The following is a 22,648-nucleotide window of genomic DNA, read 5'->3' on the forward strand; positions in this document are numbered from 1 at the left end:
TGGGAGTCTGATAGAACACCTGAAACTGGTGGCGTACCTGACCTGTTGGCTAAAAATTAAACCTATATTTAGATTAGATTAGATTCGATTAGATTAGAATAGATTACGAGGAAAAGAAACTGGCCTTGGCATTGTTATGGCTTCCATTGTTCTCTGACAATCGTACCATGTAAATCATCAGGAAGAAAGCTGGAATTAAGCCGTGTTTGGATCGATCAGCAACTGAATTTACTGTATTATATTACTCTTTGATGGTTGAATGCTATTTATTGGGAGCATGTTTGTTGGCACTCGACTTCCCGGGTGGTGATCATGATGATGCACCGAAAGATGATTATATTAAACCCCTAGGGGGTGTTAAAGCCATTCAAAGGCTGGAACTTCTTATTCAGATCAGAGATCATCAAATATTGCTTCGTCGTGAATCGACGCAAAAGGTTCAAGAAGAAAGCCAGGGAGAGGGGAAAAAATGTAACATAGAGATGACCTCGTCCTTCTTCCATGGACAAGCAAAGCAGATCGCATACCTTTACGTTGGAGATCGAAGGAAGGGTGAGGCGTCTGAAAGCGGAATAAAAAAATATAGATATATTATATTAACGGTTCTTTAGTGCCGGTCTCATAGATATGGAAGAAGATATATACGTCAAACACATGATAAAATATAAACTCCAAAAAAGAGAGAGAGATAGAATGAAGGAGGCTTACTCCTTATTTTCTCCTTCGCTAGGAAAGAGGTTTTATTTATCTCCTTTCATATCTGGACTGACTCAGGTTAATGATGTCGTTATGTATTTTTTTTAAAAGCTTTCCAAATTATTTGAATGTTTTTTACAAACTGGTAAAATAAAAGGGGCTAAGTGAAAAATATTCTCAAAGCTTCGTTAATGAATGCCCTTAATTTGCCATCCAAGGAATATTGTTTTGTTGTTTCTGCAGCGATGAATAATGGCTGCTTCTATAATATTTTATGGATAATAAATTCATATATATATAATAGGTAAAAAAACTCCCATAATTATTAAAATCATAAAAAAAATCTGCTATGTTTAAAAAATAAAATAACATCCTAATGTATTTCTTATCCTAAAATATTATATCAATTATATCATATTAAAATAAGTTAGTTAAACTTAATTAAAAATATTATCTATACAATGCTTTTATATCAAAAAAACATTAATTAAAAATGTTTGATTTAATTTAGGTAATATAATTAAATATGTTTATTTGAAAGTTTTAGTCATTGTTTTTAGAATCACGATCTTATGCCGAATCGATTTAGGGTTAATTAGGATCGGATCGTAAAATCATATGATCCTACCAAAAATCCTTAAAATCTTATCATACATAATTAATAATTAGAAAAAGTACCCTTAAAATCTTATCATACATGATTTGTGATGTCTATTGTTTTAGAGCCTAAATAATCTTCATGAATAAATTTGTTGATTCTTTAATATTAACACCTAACTATGAACTAATCAGTAGATGAACAATGATATTGATTATGACTTTTGTACAATCTTAATTTATTTGTATTGAAAATTTGAGATTATAAGACTCACTCGTTTTATATTTTGATTTGCTAGATTGTCTCAACAAACTTAGTTAGTTTGTTAATATGTATAAGAGAAAAAATTCATCTCACGGAGTTCGAAGACATGTATGCTACTTGCAAAAGAATGAAGGAAGAAATTATTAAATGTAAAAAAAAAAATTATCACATAAAGTAGGAGAGGAAAGAAAAGTTAATTGAGAAAGATAGGCAAAGAGAAGAAAATCTCAATAAGATGATTCGTAAACTGAATCAAAAGATGGAATATACAAATAAATTTTATCTAGGAGGATTTGGTCCCTGAAAATTGTGATATACAATGTAAAACTTAAATTACTTACATGAGAATTAACAATCTATACTGTTACTTATAGTTTGAGCATTAATTAAATTTACTTGATTGATGTAAATTTTTATTTTTCTCAATGTCAAGTGAATGATGCTTTTAGATTTAGAAATTAGTTTTTAAAATATTTTTAATTAATTTTAAATGTGTACCGAATATATAAAAAAATATAATATAATTAAAATTAAAATAAAATTATATATGGATTTATAAATTAAATTATAAATAGATTTATAAATCGATCAAGATTATATTTGATATGTTATTTGAGAGATACTAATAATAACGAATTTAAAATAAAATTTAAAGATAAAATTTATATTTAGCGGATTAGCATGAACATGATTATCCAATACTCAAGTTAAAATCAGCAAAAAAATTAAGGTTGAGTCCTTTCTTGATTCGGCGAGAAGTCCTTTCCTTGACTCGCTGAGTCAACTTAGGCGAGGCATGCGTGGAATACTTATCCACCTCGAATCCTTATTTACCAATACATCGTCCGCTTAGATTAAATAGCGCGTGTAATTATGAACAAACTATTACCATTTATATTGAGAATTTAAAATTTTCAAATTTGATTATTTTTTTTCCGGCTAATATATATTCAGGATTAATTATTTATGGTATGAAATTTCTCTATATTAATAATTAATTAGTTAAACGAATTATTTTTTCCATAAATAATTTATAGAAATATTTGCCCAAAATATTTCTTTCTTAAAACGAACTCGATTATAACTATATTAATCAGCAAACTCCGATTATCATCGGCAACCATGGAGACCGAGCTAATTCCAGGACTGTCCGCCTCCCCTTCTACTCCATCTCCGTTGCTCGAGGCGTCTGCAGGTGGTGGAGGCGCGAACTCTCAGCGTCGTCGTCCTTCTATCACCTCCGCAAGGCTGCCGGCCTCGCTCGCCCCGTCTTCATTATGCTCTTTTATGATATTCCCTCGTTCCCCCTTTACAGGTGGCGTCTAGCCTTTTACGAGCCAGCCACGGGCGCCTGGGGGGTCCGTCCGTTGACAGACGACAACCTCCGCGGCAAGCAGCACTGCTGGCATGTTGTGGTCGTCAGGCGAGAGCTGGTGCTAGTCGGTGGATGGGATGAGTCAAACTGGAAAGACACCGCGAAAGTCAACATCTACGATCTAGTCACCGGCGACTGGCGTCCCGGGGCTCCGATTCCGCGCCCCATGCAGGATGGCTGCGACTTTGCCGTCGGGCCACGGAACGCGTTCGTATCCGGCTGGAAGGACGATCTATCGTCAATGCTAGTTTACGACATGACAATTGACGCGTGGATGGAGTGTCACGTGGTGACCCAGGGCCCGAGCTGGTGCCCGTGGTTGGGATTCATGTCGGCCGCCGACCTCACCGCCCACGAGGAGGAAATGATGTACGAATGCCGGGAGAAAGATGAGGACGAGAAACTAGAGGTGGTCACATGGTGCGACGGCGACAAAGCGAACTTGTGGCGGAGCTTGGGATTGTCGTCGGACAACTTATTTAATTACCGCCGACAATTCTTTGTCTTCCAATTCTAAGAGGACTAGTACTGGGTTATAATATTAAGTACGAATAAAATTTACGCTCACGAGGTGTAAGATATAAAAGATATGAAGTATCAAAACTTTTATATATAAATATTTTTATTGCTGACCGTACTTTCAGACTTCCGACCATACCTTTTAAGATATTTTATCTTTATAGAATTTAAGGTTGATTTTTTTTTTCAGATGTACATGATATGCGTGATATAAAATTTTTGGCATATCATAATCCTAGGTATATTCAATCTACATGTCAAAACTAACCGTTTCTATAAAAATATTAAAAATATGGGGGAAAAAATAAAGAACCCCTTTAAATGATTTGGTTGTTTTTGATGTTATTATTTTCTTATCACATACCTTGTATATTATATATAATGTTATAAAATAACAGTTATAGATTCATAAATACTATACGGGGTAACAATTTAATTAGTTTTATAGTTATTACAATATAAATTTATCTTATTCAATAATATTCATAATATAGTAGTTATTATTTGTAGCTGTTGTAACTACCATAGTGGTTATGAAATAATGACTACAACTTATCTTATTTGTATAATTGATTGATGTGATTAGATGGTAGGAGATAATATTATGAAAATAACGTAATGAGAAGGATGAAAGACTGATAGGGTCCTTCTTGCTTTGCGACGATGGTTGAATTGGTGTTGTAACGCTTCCCTAGCACGGAAGGAGGCCAAAGGTGTTAGGGTTAGTTGGCTTCTTTGGAGGATGTCAAGATTGGTGTCACAAGATCAACTATTAAAAGTAGCTGCACTATTGAAGCTCTATTTGAATTATAAGAGTACACTCGAGTTCTTCTAACCACTATCAATGGACGACGTTGGAAATGAAATGAGAAAATTAAACGAGTACAATTTCACAGTCCCAATGCTAATTAACTTTGGGTTGGGATTTTGGGAGTCTAATAGAACACCTGAAGCTAGTAATATAACATCTGAAACTGATGACGTATCCTGTTGGTTGACAATTAAACCTACGTTTAAATTAAATTAGATTGCGAGGAAAATAAACATTTAAATTTGTAAAACACATGATTTTTAAGATAATTTTATCGATTTTACGCCGTTAACAAAGTGGAACCATTCGATAAAACGATATTGTTTTGGAATGATTTTAGATTTGCACTTTTCTATGAATGATTTATATTAATTTGTTATCTTGTGTTTTATTTATCTTTTGGATTTAAACTTTATACTTGAATTTATTTTTGTGTTATGTTTATATGATAAATATTTAGTTGTTTAAAAGTTTAAAATTATGAGTAGTTTATTATTATATGAATTAAAAATGTTCTATATGTAGATTTATGTTATAATTTTGATTAAAATATTTAATGATCAATTATATATACAAAGAATATATAATTTTTTTTTTAAAATTGATTTAAAGTATGATATAAAATAATATGATTTCATGATTCAATTTTACGATCTAATTTTCTTCTCTCTAATGATTTTATCTAAACTCTCGATTTTGATAACACTTGTCCTTATTTTCTCCTTCGCTCAGACTGGAAAGGAGTTTTATTTATCTACTTCCATATCTGGACTGACTCGGGTTACTGATGTCGTTCCGTATCTTTTTTTAAAAGCTTTCCAAATTATTTGATTTTTTTTACAAACTACTAAAATGCAAGGTGCTAAGTGAAAAATATTCTCAAAGCTTAATGAAGTGTCCTTAATTTGCCACCCAAGGAATATTGTTTTGTTGTTTCTGAGAAATAAAGGTTGCATCTATAATATTTTACGGATAATAAATTCAGATATATATAAAAACAAATAGGCAAAAAAAATCCCATAATTATTAAAATCATAAAAAAAAAACACCTCCTATGTTTAAAAAATAAAATAACGTCCTAATGTATTTCTTATCCTAAAATATTGTATCAATTATATCAAATTAAAATAAATTAGTTCAATTTAATTAAAAATATTATATATACAATACTTTTATAGTAAAAAAAAATCATCAATTAAAATTATCTCTAAATTTAATTAAATTATATATAATTACTGCTATTGGAAGTGTGTTCGGTTCAAATTAGGTAATTAAGATTAGAAAAAATAAAACATAATCAAAAGATGTTTAATTTAATTTAGGTAATATAGTAAAATCATGTTTATTTAAAGGTTCTAGTATATAATCTAGTGTGATATTTTACCATATTATTCTTGGTTTAATGATCATAATATTATTATTATTATTAGTGATATATAAATAAATAAATAAAATTAGATATACATATATATATATATATATATATTATTTTAGAATATTTTAGATGATTCTATTAGGTTTTAGAATATGTTTATTTAATTTATTCCAACTATATCCAGAACTAGGAGTGATTGATTTAATTAACTAAAATTTTAATCAAATACCTAAGTTAAAAAAAAAAAAAAAAATACCATCTTCATCTTCCTTTGTCGCCGCCTGCTGCCCACTACTACCACCTCTGACCGTTGAGCTATCGCTACTACCGTTGTTGTCCGTCGCTGCCCACCACCCACCCTCTACTGACCACTGCTGCTGCTGCCACCTTCGGTCACCACATGAAGTTTCGTGGCAATTTGCACACAAGAAGGAATGTTGTGCTGCTGCCACCTTTGCCCATCCCGTTGTTTATCCAACACTGCCTGATGGCCACTACTGCCACCTCCGCCCACCGCTCCTCTAGGCGCTACACGAAGTTTCGCGGCAATATACTTGCTACCACCTCCATACCGTCCTGTTGTCGATCCGACACCACCAAACTCACTTGACGGTTCTGATCCTTACAAGGGTAATTTCGGGAAAAAATTGCTCAACCTTTGTAATCGAGAAAAACCTTGAATGGTCGATGATTTTCTGATTCCAAGTTCGATGCCAAGATTGACGACATTGGCTAACGTTTCAGAATCGAGAAAAAAATCTCGAACCAAACACAATTATCATAGATGGATAACTTTGGCGGTAATATGCGATATCTTTGAACTAAACATGCCCTAATAATTTTAAGTTGATTTGAATATTTTTAAAATATTATTGATCAAATTAATAACTAATATATATATATATATATATATATATATATATATATATATATATATATATATATATATATATATATATATATATATATATATATATAAAATTTTAAATCAAATTAAACTCGATAACAGAAGAATATGAAAACAATCACACGATTTAAATGCAGAAAATGTACAAAACTTTCCTTTTTAGCAAGTCGCAAGTAGACCTGCCACCGGTCCAAATCCAATTCAGCCCAGGACTTAAATTGGATCAACGGGCTGATTTCCGTAAACGACTTGGTTCAATGAATCTGATCCGTAAATGACCCACCTTTAGACGAGCCAATTAAGGGTTGGGTCTCAAATAAATTGGTCGTTGATGGTATGAATCAATATGAATTAACTCATTTACATTAAAATTTTTTAATATAGAATTATTCTTCCCCTAAATTTTCAATATGTTTTAGTTAAATTATTATCGTGAAACTATTCTTCTACCTTCAATTTATTATATTATTAACTCTCTTAATTATTTAGAAATCTTATTTTATCTTTTCATTTATTTATTCATCACTGAGTTTATAAAAATTATTTAACTTGTATAATATATCCAATAATAAATTTACGTATAGATATAATTTATGTGATATAAAAATAATATTAAAAAAAAATTATCAGGATTTAATAAAAATTTATTTACAACACTCTTGTGACAAAAAATGCCCTGGTCAATCGAGTTCGAATCCTCTATCCTCAAATTTTTCTGTCTCTGTGTCCCCTTGTCGATCGGACGGACTAGATTAAATCTCAAAGATATTTTGCATATCACGAGGATATTACAAACATCTTAAAGATATCATGATATCTTGAAATATAATCTGATCCGTCCGATCGACAGGGGACACGGGGATAGAAAACTATGAGGACAGAGGATTTGAATTGCCGGTCAATCAGTCCCTAAATTAACACGGAGAATTTTACCCATCGAGATTGTTTCAGATCTGGTGGAACCCACTAATAATACAATGAGGATAAATTCTTGAGCAAACGATGGGAGGGATCATCCGATCAGATTCGAAGATAAATTTTTTGTCGAATACTATTTTTTTAAATGATTTAATTATTTTTAAATCATGTAAATTTATACTTCAGAGACAATTTTGAAAACAAGCCAAAGTTGAATTATTTCGTGTGTTAAATACTATTTTTTTTAAAAAATGATTTAATTATTTTTTTTCTTCACTTGAGCCACATCATTAATAGCTTTATTGCAATTACGTGGATCGGCGAGGGCAAAACTGTCAAAGTAATCACGCAAGGTCGGATAAGATATCGTGCTTCACCGAGCACGAAAATGGCAGCAAAAGCAGTGAAGCGAACCAGTAGCCATGGATTCCAGGTTGATGCGTCAACAAGATCGCCTACGCCTTAATCTTCGTCATCGCCAGCGGGTGGATCCTCTTCCGGTTCGTCGGCGCTGCGCTCGGCCTCTACCAGCTCGACTCCGCCCCTCTGTCCCCTTCCGCCATGTTCAAAGGTTCGTCCTAAACCAAGTTAGGGGTTTTTCTTGAACTTCCCTTTTGAACAAGATATTCTGTAATCCTCTCAACTCTCAGTTCAAAAATGCCACCTTTTTGTCAAATTTGCCATAACAAATCGGCTCTAGTGATGAAACCTAGAACCAAACAAATCTTCCGAGATTCAAAGTGAAGAATTATGATCGAGAATGATGCAATATGCATTGTATTGTTAGGAAAAAGAAAAAAGAAAAGTGAAACAATGACCTCCAACCCAGCACCAAAACCTTTAGATGGATAACAAAAACAAACCACTTAAGGAACTATTAAGCAGGGTGAGCAGTTGCACACACTGATCTCAATTATATACCTCTGACAAATCCATAATTTGGCATGGTATTATTTGAACTGGTATGTGTTGTTGAGTAAAACAATCTTGGATCCTTCTACCAAGGAAGACACAGCTATGCAGGGCTGGTTGCAGTAATGGCAACTCGCTTTCTCAAACTGTCGCTTGCTACATGTATTGCTGCCTAGACCGGTGTCTCCTCACCTAGCTGATCTGAGTCTTCAACCGGTTCAGAACCGGATTCCTCATCCCCAATTGGTTCCTCGGCTGGAGTGGGTATGCGAGCAGTTTCTGAACTGTCTATTTCAGGAGCTGTCTCTTGGGACTGGGCTGAAGAAGGCAGGAGAGACATGGCTTCCTTTGTTGGCTGTTCTCGTGCCTGCCTTTTGGTAGGATTGGGCTCAAACCTTGCTTCCTTTCGAGGTTGCTGAGATGGTGCCGGTTGACGAACAGACACAGACGGCATTGCAGAACTTAACCAAGGAGCTTGCTGCTGTTCCTGTGGCTGCAGGAGAGCAATGTCAGAAGATATCCATCAGTTATTACAATATCAATCTTTGGCCTTCAGGTTCATTGTTTGTTTCCTTTATAAGAGCAATACTATGAAACATCTGGTTCGTTATAATCTAAATGGTAGTTTCACAAGACCTGCATATTTCACTTGGAAAACAGATTTTACAGGAAGTGAAATAGGTTCTACAGACTGTTGCTTCAACACAACAGTATCAACCAGATCATAGATCAAGCATAAGTGGAGTACAACAAAAGCATTTAAGTGGTTAACTTAGAGCATGACATTTACATAATAGGTTCACAATCAAATGAAAATGAAGAAGGTGATGAATGCACCACTAGCACCACTAGCAAGGGTTCTTCTTTTGAAATACAATTTGGTTTTAGACAATTATGTAGGTGTTGAATATCATAGAAGTTAAAAGAATGAGAAAAGTAAAGTCATGATTCTAAAGGTAAATACATCACTAGTATAAGATCCTCTTGAGATCTGATTGATTCAAACATGAATGCATAACAATTAGCATTTAGGTAATAGCGACGTCAAAAGTCATATTTCTCCCTGCTTATTTGGGATCGACTACAAGGATAACTAAAAACAGAGTGCTAATATGATTAAAGACAGTAAAAAAACTCTTTTACTTTGCTATCAACCATACCTCTGTAGAATTCATCTTTTTTGCTGGCATCAATGAAATAGCATATTTCATCATCTCAGAAACACTTGTCTGCAAGTAGTTAGCAGCCATCTGCCAAGCTATCAATCCCCTATCTGTGGCCCTTGCTCTAAACTCGAACAACAACCTATCAATCTCAGACTCATGCTCCGCGATAAAAGGCCCTAGGTATGTTTCATAGACAAATGTTGCTCCCTAAAATGATTTAGATTTGTAATACTAGTTAGACCAAGTTGTATGGTAGACATGAAGAAAAAGCAGTCTAGATAGGAAAATATAAACACACTTTACATAACTTCAATCATTATTTATTCTTAAGCTAGTTAAATGAATTGTTTAAAAAAAAGAAATTTCACAAAATGAACCGCAAAAATCTTAGAAACTAGGAAAGCATTGAGTAGCTTAGAATTAGTTAAGTTGCGAAAGGAGTATCATACTTTTGTCCTGGGATGCCACAAATACAGGAAGGCTCCAAGCTTTGCTCCGTAATAGAATGGTAACCTACATGGAGAAAAGGCAAATGATAAGTAGTGTAGATATTGCAACTATCATAAAAAGAGCAAAATTCCTTGCTCACCATGAGAAGAATATATCAGCAAATACTCCCAATGCTGTCAACAATGCAACTAGAATCCTGAAAAGGGAACAAATAATTCATCATGTTTGTTTATGAACACATTTAGATGATTTTTGCTTGACTAACCAATATTGGCACCAGAAACGCAACTGCCCAATCTCTTGCTTATTCAATTCTATGGTCTTGTAACACTTGTAAGCTCGATAAGCATAGCCAAAAACCAGTCTGCGAAGTATAATCAACACACCAGTTTCTCAATATTGTAAACATTGCCCAGTCCAAAGCAACAAGGTTTTTTGGTGTCTTACATCAAAACCCTAAAAATGAACGAAGTTACCATGATCACTCCACCGAGAACCTATTAACAAGATAAACACAAGTTAATCCAGAAGGCTGCAGTCTAGTAGCCCTAGAGAGAGAGAGAGGACGAAGCATTTCTATACCCAAATGCCGGATTCTCAAAACTAAATCGTTAGAGACAAAAAGGTTGCCCATTTACATACTGGAACTTCTCATTCAAAACAGAGATCCAAGGTTCAAGAAGAAAGCAACGGAGAGGGGAAAAAAATGTAACCTTGGATCCGGCGACGAGGGAGGGAGATGCCGAGGGAAGACCGGGAAGTGGATTGGGGGCGAATGAGTTGACATTTATCCACCAAGAATGAGGAGACCGCCACAGGTATCAGCGTTGAATCTAGAGATGACTTCATCTACCTTCGAATTCGCCCCCCTCGTCTCTAGAGATCGATCCCTTTCTCGCCGTCGTCTTCGCTCCGGTCATGCTCTCCGTGATTTTTTTTTTTTTAAAAATTGTTATCTTAACGATCCTTTGTCATAGGAAGGTAATATATGTATAATAGGATAAACCTCATGACATTTCAATTATTTTCCAAGAGTGGGTGGAGCTAGGGATGATGAAAGATAGAATTTGGTAGAATTTTATATGTTTTGTACTCATCCCTATTTATTATTTCTATATCTATATTTATCCTCATATTTATTAAGTATTTAATTTTTATACCCATTTTCATATTCGTCGGAGTTTCAAGTATCCATATCTTATTCATCATACTATTATTCCATACCATTCTCATTTTACTAAATTTTTTTATCTAAGACGAAAATGAACTAAAATTTTTTTTATCTGAATACCCATTTAATATAATTAGATATAAAAATTTTCATCATATCCTCCTCTATTTAAATTGAGTGTTAGATTATCCATCATATTCGGATAAAATTGTAGAGCATGGTGATGGCTTCCATTTTTTTTTTTTTTTGTTTGTAACAATAAGTATATTTTTAAAGCCGAATTCAATTTTATCCAACTTCTATAATTTATAGTTTTTTCAAACTATCTTCTAAGCTTTTATAAAGTGGAAAAATAATATTGTTTTCAGGGAACGTTTTAGAAAATATTGTTGTCAGCTATCAGATGGAGTGGATAGTTCGCTTAAAGAATTAACATACATGTGATTTTTAAATAATATTGCAAATTATGAAGGGGCAAAAGTCTTCCATCTTTTAAATATATTTATTTTTACTTCAGTTTTTTTATATATAAATATAAAATATAGAACGAGATATAAATAGTTTATTAATAAATCGATAATTTACTCAACCGTGTGAATAAATTTTATTATTATTTAAGTTTCAAAATATTCATATCACATAGTGTATTTTTGAGTATATTGATTTTGATTTTTGAAGTTTTATGTGTTTTATTTAAATACGTAAAAAGAATATATTAAATAAATAATAAAACTTAGAAACGAGCGGCCCGAGTTGTTCCGCTGGGCTGGGCGGCCGCGATTGCACTGGTTGATTGTGGCTGGGCAACAAAAGTGAGGAAACGGAAGGGAAGAAAGAAAACCTGCACCGATCGTCTCCCCCTCACATCGCAAAGGTAGCGTTTTGATCGACAGTCTGTTATAGTCCTTGTGAAATCGATCCCTTTGCCCGTCATTGTTGTTGGCAAAATGGTATTTCGATAACTAGGGTTTGGATTCTTTGTAGAATTCTGCGATCGCAGCGATGGATTGGTTGTTTTGGGATTCATGGCAGTCGGGGCATATATGTGTAGTAATTAGGTGCTAGAAATTTCAAAAAACTTGAGCTTTGTGTCCGATTCTATCCTTATCTATCAGATTAGGCCCGGAGGTTTGACCAAGTAATCCTTTGATTGCGCGGAAGCGAAAGAAAAGGGGTGTCGTTCTTGAACAAATGGAGACTCTAGAAACAGTTTGTTTCTTAACTGTGATGAAAATTTCAGAAACGATGTCAGAATTAGGCTTCGTTCGTTGTCTTACTAACATTGTGATTGATACTTGGGAAGGATGAAATGCGGGCTTAATTCTGTTTTTTTTTCTCCTTTCGTGATTCGGATTTTAGGTACTTGTATTTAGGCCTTGTGCTTGTCGCTCTCGAATTGATTGTGTGAAGCACTGATGACATGCATTTGCATGAGTACATTTTCATGTAAATAATCCTCAGGTTTGTCAATTTAGTTACATATTGTGATTTTTTTTTTTATATTCCTTTTGATACATTGTGAAATTCACTACATCTGATAACTTAATTCTCTTCCTGTTTGTAAACTTGACTGATGCTAGGGCTTCCTTAATTTTTGTTTCTGTGTGGAATATCTTATGGAGGAAATGGAGATTATGAAGAAGAGATTTTTGCAAGACCTTATTTGTTGGGCTCATACCATGATTCAATCATGCGGACTTATTTGATTCCTCCATAGAAGTTGATTCTATAGGAATAAGATTCAGAGTTGAAACTAATCCAGTAGCTTCGCCTTCAAGTATTATAACTTTCTTGGATCTGATTCTATTTCTCTCTCAAGAAATGTTCAATTTAGTGATTGCATCCATCCAAACTTTGGGTTACTAAGATTCACTAGGACATTAGTAGCACTTGTTTAGCAAGTATTGGAAAATTTCCAAGTTGCAATTTTATGTGAAATCCAAGAACTTTTTGTGTTGACTTTCTGCAAAAAGCCTCTAGTCATTGACTTCAGATCAGATTAATTCTTTTGGCTAGCTTAGTTAGTTAGTTTTATTAGCGGACACGTTCATCATAATTATTTGCCCCTGTTCAGCTAAAGAATTTTTCCTTACATTCATAAATACAGAGATTATGGAGAATGGAAAGCAGCAAGATGATTTTTTGGTGCTAAGGTGTCAGGACGGTCATACTAGAACCATATGGAAGGACTCTGAGTTGAACCAATCTGAAGTTGACCAACTAAAAGAGGTGGCAGTTACAGAAAACTCTGCGGATAACTCCGAGGAATTAGAACTCCTTCTGCGCAGAGTTAAAACTACTGCAACTTTGTTTACCTACTTGAAATCTAAAGCTAGAATCATGACAATTCCTCAGTTAGCTCATACATCTTGTGGTATCAGACTTCAAGAGGGCATAGGTTTTGTCGACAAACATGGTGTGCCTTTATCCAATTGGTCTAAGGCTGTTGACATGTGCTCTTATGAAGATATAGACGGAGAAGTACAGCTGACAAATTCTCCAAGATATCCTGGATGTGCTGATGTCTCTAATCGAGCATACATTGATGAGATGCTGAGTTCAGTTGGTACTATAACTGATGTTATGGAATTTCTTGTTAAGAGAGTAATTATGGCAGAAACTGATGCTGCTAATCAGAAAGAACTAATGAAGTTGGGATTAGAAGAAAATAGAAAGAAAACCCTTCAGATTGAGATTATGTCAGCAAGGGTTGAAGAGATGGAGCATTTTGCATACAGTGCAAATAGTATTCTAAGTGAAATGCAACAGAAGGTTGAGGATATGGTTGAAGAAACAGCAAGACAGAGACAACAAGCAGAAGAGAATAAGCAGGAGCTTCAGCAGGTGAAGCAGAATTTTGACAGATTGAGATCATTTGCCAGAAGTCTTATAAGTGTTAGAGTAGCTCTCCTTTCAACAGAGCAGCAATTTCACTCCGTCGAGGAACTTTTTGACAGGCACAGCATAATATTCACTTGAGCCTACTTTATTATTTAGTTTTTTCATTGTTGTGCTACTCATTCCATCTACCTTTTCGCATCTTCTACTTTAGGCAGGAGGAAGCATATATGTAATCATCCGGATAAAAACAAAATTAGATGTGTTTTTTCAATGGTTTCACTTAACAATTATGTCCCATTCCTTACAGTTAAATAATAGTGTGTTAGGCTAATTTTTGACACAAATGAGTGCTTAGATTCTTTATAGCTTGCTCCATGCTTATGACTCTGATGGCTAGCTACTCTTGCAGCATATGTGCTTAAGATTTGTATCTTATAAATTTAAGACAATTGATGGCAAGTAATTAATCTAATTTATGGTGCAAGATAATTACATGTTGATCATAATGGCTCACATTGTCAATCTATTTGATGTCTGTACCCATGAATGTGTTCCAAACTTCTTTGTTTTTCTTTTTCTTGCCAGCTATTATTTTCATGATAATTGCTGGATCATTGGATATTTTTGATCTTTAATGATTGTAATTACAAGAACTCAGGCATTTTTATTATCAGACACATTTTCTGCCTTCATTTTGATGTGATTGATGTTAAAGAAGAGTTCTTTTCGGGGGGCTAGAGTGCTGTAACTATTCTTTGAATAGAATTAGATTAGAAGATCTATATGAATATTTCTTCTGTTTGTACATTCTGATTTTGGAATTTAAATCTAGTAACATTTCTTTTGTTTGGTATACAGGCTAAGTGCAGAAAATTCTCACTTGGAGAATGAGAAAGTCCAAAAGGAGGCTGAAGTGCAAAAGCTCATTGAAGAGAATGCAAGATTAATCACTCTTGTAGACAAGAAGGAGGCCCAATTGCTGGCCATGAACGAACAGTGCAAGTTCATGGCTCTGAGGAGTCCTCACACTTAGTTTGTCGTATACTCACAGCATGAAACCTAAGCCACCTTCACGGCAGTGAGTTTCTTCTCTTACGATTTCCCTTTTTTAATTCTTTTTCTCTTGAAACCTTTGACATTTTGTTCAAGGATTGTTAGATTTTTGTTGGAGTTTCCCTATTTAACAGACATATTAAAGGGCTTGACTTTCACAAAAGAAAACTCATTATATCCAGATTTAGAGTTTTATCAAAGTCAAATGAATCAAATTCGTTTTTCTTTTTTATTTTTTAGGGGAAGTTGATTACATTGTGCTTCCTCTTTCACACATTAATAAAAGAAGAGTGAGATCAAAGAAAACTTAATTAGCAATAATAAATAGGATAAATTTATTTAAATTTAGATGATGATATTGTAGGGGATCAAGCTGACATAAGAGAATTCATATGACCGATCCCACTTACTGGGATAAAGGTTTGATTGTTTTGTTCCTCTCAAGGGTTACGGTTGAAGTTTGTTGCGACACTTTATTCCCTAAACACCCCTAATTGGCACGCCATACCTTGTCTAAGTATATTGGTTGTCTTTTGCTGATCAAGGTGAAAAACTGATGAGGTTGTTTCTGTTCTCATTTTTTATTTATTGAAAAATTATTAAACTATATTTTTTGGAGTATACTGATTATGAATATGCATGTCTTGTGTCGATAAATGCCTGTTGTTTTGCGCAAGTTTACTAAAAGAAAATACAACACCCGTAATCATTCATGTGGTCGTTTGGTTTTGCAGATGGATCACTGAAAGAAGAGCTTCACAGGCAATAATAAAAGACGAGGCATTCGATCCAAGCACAACGCTCCATTCTTTTTTGTCGTCGTTGTCAGCCCAAGTTTTTCGATCGATCCAAATGAAAAAGGATCACTTCCCGGAATTAGATGAATTGCTGAATGCATTAATCCTGTTACCACACTCCAAATTCAATCTCTTTCAAGTGTGGAAAATATGAATGCTCAATGATTCATTGCTTGTCACCTTTGAACTAGTAGCAATGTGCGTGTTGAAGCGATATCGCTATTCGCTTGATCTTTAGCTTCTCGATGCACACCGATGGTGTTTATATGCATCTCTCTTGGCGAATCATGTGCTCATTTTTTCACACTAGATGCATATAGGTCCTTTGAAGTTAGAATGCTCCGTGTTCATTAATCTCATTTCGATAAGTTGATGGTAGATTATATTTGTATAGTAAGAAGGTAAAACAATGGAAAATACAAACATGTTTTAAATCCTTTGTTCATCAATGTAGTCTTACATATGACTATGGGACTACTTGAATGACAGATTTTATTTTTTACTACAATCAACATACTCTTGGAGATGAATTGAGTTTGTGTTGAGTTCAACTCTCTTATATGTCATGCTTGACTTGAGCTGGTGTTATGTCAAACTGGCTAACCGTTTTTTTATTGTTGACAATATTATCAAACCATTCTTATGGTTGAAATTGAATTTGAAGGGGTAAAATGGTATTTTAAAAATTATGGCTGTCGAGTGAAAACTTGATAAAATTTGAGGTCTAAGATGAAATTTCTTCGCCTATAAATTGGGGGAAAGGTCCCCCTTTAGCCCTCTTTTCTTCGATTAGCGAGAACTAATCGGAGCGGCGTCGTTGGCGATGAGGGTGGCAAAGCGGCCGATCCATGCGGCGGTGACATGGGTGAAGCGGCAGCCGTCCAAGGTCAAGGCGTTTCTCAGCGTGGTAGCCGGCATCGCGGCCCTGGTCTTCCTTCGCTTCATCGTCTACGACCATGACAACCTCTTCGTGGCGGCTGAAGCCGTGCATGCGGTTGGAATCTCTGTCCTAATCTATAAGCTCACCAAGGAGAGAACTTGTGCTGGTGCCTGCCTCTTTTCTACATTTATTTTCTAACTTGTCTTCTCTTTTTCAGTTTTGGTTTTGCTTTGTTTTGATCTTCTCTCGATTTGAGCAATTGGTCTTCGTGTATTCGAAATATAGTCTAGAAATTTCTCAGCTGCCCGCTTGATCTTTTGTGCATGTAGTGATTTGAAGGCTAATTTAAGTAGGAAATTCCCGATACACTATGACTAGAAAGAAATTCTTAACTTGCCATTAAAAAGCATGCCTTGAATCCTCTGATTATCGATCTCTTTTATCTTTAGGCAAGAAGCACTTTTTCCCCCACTCAACAGGATTGATATACACTATCGCTGGAGCATCTATTAGGAGTCTGGAACACGCTCACTTTTTCGTTTAAGCATTTTCTGAGAACAGAACTACTAATCTTTATAGTTTTTGCCAACATTCATTTTTAGGTATTTGATTGAATTGACCTTCTTATTAGTAACGTATAGGGTGAATAATTACTATTGTTTTGATGTTTTAATTTGTCGATTTCTTTTATTTATACTTTCTTAATATGCAGGACTTTCACTGAAGTCTCAAGACTTAACAGCCTTGTTTTTAGCTGCTCGACTCTATTGCAGCTTCGTGATGGAATATGATATACACACAATACTAGATACTGCAACGCTTGCTACTACATTTTGGGTCATTTACATGATTCGGTTTAAATTGAGGACAAGTTACATGGTGGACAAGGACAATTTTGCTGTATATTATGTCGTGAGATACCTGATCTACATTATGGAGGTCTTCCTAATTCAGTGAAACATATAATGCTTTATTCTAGTATATGAACACTTTCATAGTTGTATGGTGAAAAATGTCATTTTGTTCAAAACTGCACTAATTAGCATTATTAGGCGATAAAGATTCATCCAGCAGATCAAACTATTTCGGTATGTTATCGTATGTAAATGTGTTATTTGCTTGCTTGGTCACACATATGTAAATGTGTTCGGATGGCATGTTTAGTCACTGTTGCAATTAAAAGTGACTTAATGTGTTGTGTATACTTATTTTGGGATAAACATTGGTTTAATAGGTTTGAACCAATAAGTCTAATTTGAATGGTGATTGCCTAGATAAACTTGTACAAGTAGTGTTGTTAAATGCAGCAAACTAATGATTGGAGTTGAGGAATTTCAGAGTTTTGTTTGAAAGTTCATCTCTTTGCTCTAAGGCATCTATGATTGTCTAAAGGCTCTTGAGACTTGTTTCCCTGCTGGTCAAAAATAGCTTACATTTTTATTACAATATCTGACAAACATTGCCTTTATTTCTCTGATTAGGTCGTGCCTTGTGCTTTATTAGCTCTTGTCATTCATCCGTCTACATCACATAATATATTCAATCGGATTTGCTGGGCATTCTGCGTTTACTTGGAAGCTGTTTCAGTGCTGCCCCAGTTACGATTGATGCAGAATGCAAAGGTAGAACCTAAATTGCCAGGTCTCTGTTTTTATGGAACAAAAATCTCTAATTCTTCTAGTACTTTTCAGATTGTAGAACCTTTCACAGCTCACTATGTTTTCGCTCTAGGCATCGCGAGATTTCTGAGTTGTGCTCACTGGGTGCTCCAGGTCTGGTTTAGTTCGAGACTTGGTTGTTCAATATTAATCTTGTTCATATTTTGCATCTTGATTTTTATTTATTTATTCAACTTGTTTAGACTTATGTATCACCAATTTGTGTTTAACCTGGTTTGACTGACAAGGTAGGAATATCGTTCCTTTTGATATTGATTTCTTTTTTTTATTCACATTACTGTATTCGACTATATTTCGTAGTTGGTAATTAAGAATCAGATCAAACGGGTTTTTTTTGTTTATCTAGTTCAGCAAGAACAATGATCAAGTAAAAAACCAGGTCTTCCTCCAAAACTTGCTTCACCTGGATTTAGACAATGAATGTTCTAAAGTTGGTGAATCAATTTCGTAGGTCCTCGATACCCGTGGAAGATTATTGACAGCTTTAGGGTATGGCTTGTGGCCATCCATGGTGCTCCTTGCCGAAATTGTTCAAACTTTCATCTTAGCTGATTTCTGTTATTACTATGTAAAGAGGTAATCGACGAACTATTTCTTATCAGTCTGTTTTACTTCTCCTTTTTTTCACTTGTCTTGCAATTTTTATTTTACCTTTTGTTTTTTTCACTTCGCTTGCAGTCTCATCGGTGGGCAACTGGTGCTTCGGCTTCCTTCTGGTGTGGTGTAGCCTGATCTCTTGCACATACGACTTCGAGTGAGTTTAATTTTGTCTGAATTTCTTTGTTCAAGTCTAACTGTTTACCAGCTATGGATGATTATTAACTATATCTTGTTAAATTAAAAAGGATTTCTTGTCTTTTCATTTTTCTTGGCATGTTTACTTAGATCATCTTCTCTGTTTGGACATTCATTCAAGAGAGGCAGCTTAAGAACTAGTTATCCTAAGAACATTCGCAAGAAGTGTAAGTTTCATTTTGAAATCATTAAGATGTTCTTTAGAGTTTTCGATTAATTCTTCCAATGATCTCCCCAAGGAAGCAACCAGATTTGTTTTTGATGATTTTGGAGTGATAACAAAGTAAAATGGGCAAAATTCGAAAGAGCATCCCTTTTAATTGGAATTGTCTTTTTTACATTTATTATCAAAAGAATATCGCATCCCATATCAGTATTGATGAGATAATAAAAAGGGATTTATTAAGTGTGGGTCAAAAGATAGAGATAGCAGTCAATGTGGAGGTGCAAGTCAAGGAGGTCAACGTCAAAGGACCAATGGACTCACCAAAAGGGGACCGAGCGGAGCTTTACGACAGTGGCCTATCGAGCATAAAGCTTCCAACCAACAAACGACTGGTCCAAATAGAATGCTCGTACATCCAAGACCTTGAGGCGTTTGTCACGGAGCAGAGGACCGTTGGGACGATCAGAGCGTTAGTTTAGTTGGGTGATAACAAGCTACTATACCCAGTCACCATAAGAAAGAACAACAAAGGTCGATCGATTGGAGGAGTCCTAGTCGATCAGTCACCCTGCTCGGTCGAACAACAGGATCATTGTCGTATCTCTCAATATTCTTTTGGGAGATAGTGCCACTGACATGTGACATGGTCAACAGGTGGATCGTACGACGAAAGTTTCTACTGTCTTGTCAGAAATATGTATACCATATTAAGGTATGGTGTTAGAGGCACTTTTCTGACAGGTTCTTTCATAGGACAAATTGGAGAACATGCTCACAATCAATTGGCGAATGTGCCCACGCCTCGAGAAGCATGCACGCCGTCTACCAAGGCACTATATATAGGGGGTCCATATATCAGTGGAAGTACGCGTTATTCACTATTCACGCCTGTGTCTATTATTGTCTCATCTTTTGTCTCTTTTCGATGACTGACTTGAGTGTCGGAAGATCAACGCCGGGGACCCCTTCCTAGGCTCGGCATTAACGTTTCTTGTGTCGTAGAGCGGAACGGAGTTTATATCTAGTCAACGCAATAGCCACATCCTTAACTTGTCATCTCCATGATTTTTGGACGGAATCATATTGACGTCGTTTGTGAGAAAATAGCTTGCATCCGAGACACGAAGATGAATGACGCTAGACGATTCACCACAGTGACTTTGACAAAGGAGCTAAATATGCTGATATAACCTTGAAAGGAAAAAATGATGGAGCAACAACAGTAACAGGCGCTGGTCGAGCGCCAAGTATAGGAGCTCGTGACCTCAGCAGCGGGTCATCAAGCTGGATATGGAGATCGAGCAGAGCGGAGACGCGCCCAATGTGCCGATCTCCTTCCATCGAGCACTGTTCCACACTCTATCAAAGGAGCTAGGACGAGCGGATAAGGAATGAGGATCCTTCTCGGACGATGCGCCTGTTCGAGACGCGCATAAAGGGCAAGCACCAAGGAATGTTGATTCGTCCGAGCGAATCAATCAACAGTTCTCTTAGGGAATCTTGGACGACCCTATGCCAAAACACTACACCCTACTGACGATCGGGAAGTACAACGGAACGATCAATCCGGACGACCACTTGGCCAAATTTGATAACGCGGTCACACTTCATTAGTACACCGAGGGGGTGAAGTGTCGGGTCTTCCTCACGATCATCTCCAAATCGGTGCAAAGCTGGTTCAGGAGATTGTCGAACAAATCAATCCATAACTTCAAAGACTTTCGAGCAGCGTTCTTACATCACTTCGCCAATAACCGTCGTTACCAGAAGACGAGCATTAATTTGTTCGCTTTGAAGCAAGGGCCCAAGGAGGCATTGAGAGCTTACATCAAGCGCTTCAATCAGTGGCTATGGATATTTCATCAGTCTCATCTGAAATATTGGTGAACGCATTCACTCAAGGGCTTACCGAATGAGAGTTCTTCCGTTCACTCATCCGGAAGCCACTGAAGGACTTCGACCACCTGCTCAGGAGGGCCACGGAGTACATAAACATGAAAGAGGCCTAAGTGGCGAAAAAAAAGGAGGCGCCTGCCGAGCCCGTAGCAGATCTTGAGTGACGACCATCGAGTAGCAATCAACCATCCAAGGGGCCCAAAGTGGGAGGAGCAAAGCAACACCAGGAGCCCAGAATGCATGTCGTGTAGCATGTGGTAGTCGGTTGCCCAAAAGCTATCAAAGGCAAGTCATGGACGCTATTGTTCTGCTCCTTCCACCAGTTGATGTACGTAGATTATATGATCATTTATGCATTCTTTGACACACATCTACTTGCATTTCATTAGCATAATCTATGTTTATTGCACCCTATTTCTTTGTAATGTCATACTTTCAGTATATTTTGTTCGGAGATCTGCTCTTTGTTTGTTTTGATTGATAGGACGCTATTTGGAGCGAAAATGGAGCTAAAACGCACACAGGAGCTTGGGCCGTGTAGGCCACACGACCGTGTTGCAATTATTGTGCTTTGGTCGTGCCAATGATCTCGAGAGAAGGAAGGCCACGACTGTGTCGAATGGAACGACCGTGCTAATCATTCCGTGGCCAAGCAACACACGGTCGTGCCAACATTCCAGAGGCAGAGAAGATCACGGTCGTGTGACCTTGGCAGAGTAGTAGAAGGCCATGGCTGTGCGACCTCGCACGGCCGTGTGACTCGATCCGAGAGGGAGCCGTGTGGATCCCACACAGCCGTGTGACGAAGAACACGGGTCGTGCCACACTAAAACAGGGCTGTGCTGAATTCTGGGCAGATTGCAGACCGTTCGTAATTTGACCATAACTTTGCTCTCCGTTGGAGTTTCGGAGCGTTCTTTATACTGAAACGTAGTTGACTTCAAGATCTACAACTTTGCTTTAAATCCAACAGAGAGAAAGCATTGTCTACCCATGCTAAATGGCACGACCGTGCCTCCCAACCGCAGGTTCAACTGGACCTCCGGCCATACCGCAGACCAAATTTCGAATCGCCATAACTTTCGGCTCGGTTGGAGCCAGGGCTCGATCCAAGTATCAGATTGAAGATAATTTCAAGAGCTACAACTTTGGTTTAGGGTAGATTACGAGAAAACCTGGTTTAATGGGTGAAAAACTCGGTTTACCGAACGCCCCGTAATCCTGATTTTCCTGGGCGGCTTGGAGGAGGTATAAAAGGGTCAAGAACCCTATTCTTGGCATCTTGGGTTCGGGGACTTCATCCCTCTCCTTGGGAAAGGGTTTTCTCCTTCGGGGGAAACCCTAGAGCTTCATCCACCGTCGTCCCTTGACGTTCCGTC

At 36.3% G+C, this 22,648-nt stretch overlaps 3 protein-coding genes across 8 annotated transcripts; 2 read left to right on the forward strand and 1 right to left on the reverse strand.

Annotated features, from left to right (window-relative positions):
* Positions 1–7,810: 7,810 nt before the first annotated feature.
* Positions 7,811–16,090, forward strand: LOC121982470. 4 transcript variants are annotated; one of them, XM_042535552.1, is made up of 5 exons: positions 11,942–12,036; positions 12,147–12,371; positions 13,270–14,119; positions 14,862–15,081; positions 15,791–16,090. In XM_042535552.1, exons 3-4 carry the CDS (start codon positions 13,275–13,277, stop codon positions 15,034–15,036), a joined length of 1,020 nt encoding a protein of 339 aa, XP_042391486.1. In that variant the 5' UTR covers positions 11,942–12,036; positions 12,147–12,371; positions 13,270–13,274; the 3' UTR covers positions 15,037–15,081; positions 15,791–16,090. The 4 variants fall into 4 exon arrangements, with proteins under 4 accessions (XP_042391484.1, XP_042391485.1, XP_042391486.1 ...); XM_042535550.1 differs by lacking the exons at positions 11,942–12,036; positions 12,147–12,371 and adding an exon at positions 7,811–8,034; XM_042535551.1 differs by lacking the exon at positions 12,147–12,371 and having other exon boundaries at positions 11,908–12,036.
* LOC121982472 (putative HVA22-like protein g) lies at positions 8,423–10,972 on the reverse strand. 2 transcript variants are annotated; one of them, XM_042535555.1, is made up of 7 exons: positions 10,705–10,844; positions 10,439–10,488; positions 10,257–10,355; positions 10,131–10,187; positions 9,991–10,054; positions 9,536–9,748; positions 8,436–8,868 (listed from the first exon to the last, which is right to left on the reverse strand). In XM_042535555.1, the coding sequence occupies exons 2-7, from the start codon at positions 10,468–10,470 to the stop codon at positions 8,548–8,550; spliced, it is 786 nt and encodes a 261-aa protein (XP_042391489.1). In that variant the 5' UTR covers positions 10,471–10,488; positions 10,705–10,844; the 3' UTR covers positions 8,436–8,547. The 2 variants fall into 2 exon arrangements, with proteins under 2 accessions (XP_042391488.1, XP_042391489.1); XM_042535554.1 differs by lacking the exon at positions 10,439–10,488 and having other exon boundaries at positions 8,423–8,868; positions 10,257–10,329; positions 10,705–10,972.
* A 545-nt stretch (positions 16,091–16,635) lies between the features above and the next one.
* Positions 16,636–19,274, forward strand: LOC121982473 (ER lumen protein-retaining receptor erd-2.2-like). 2 transcript variants are annotated; one of them, XM_042535557.1, is made up of 6 exons: positions 16,636–16,899; positions 17,446–17,672; positions 18,215–18,355; positions 18,425–18,505; positions 18,864–18,988; positions 19,091–19,274. In XM_042535557.1, exons 1-6 carry the CDS (start codon positions 16,677–16,679, stop codon positions 19,137–19,139), a joined length of 846 nt encoding a protein of 281 aa, XP_042391491.1. In that variant the 5' UTR covers positions 16,636–16,676; the 3' UTR covers positions 19,140–19,274. The 2 variants fall into 2 exon arrangements, with proteins under 2 accessions (XP_042391491.1, XP_042391492.1); XM_042535558.1 differs by having other exon boundaries at positions 17,446–17,645.
* The last annotated feature ends 3,374 nt before the right edge of the window (positions 19,275–22,648 follow it).

Source organism: Zingiber officinale, chromosome 5A (genome assembly GCF_018446385.1).
Source record: "Zingiber officinale cultivar Zhangliang chromosome 5A, Zo_v1.1, whole genome shotgun sequence".
NCBI classification, from domain to species: Eukaryota; Viridiplantae; Streptophyta; class Magnoliopsida; order Zingiberales; family Zingiberaceae; genus Zingiber; species Zingiber officinale.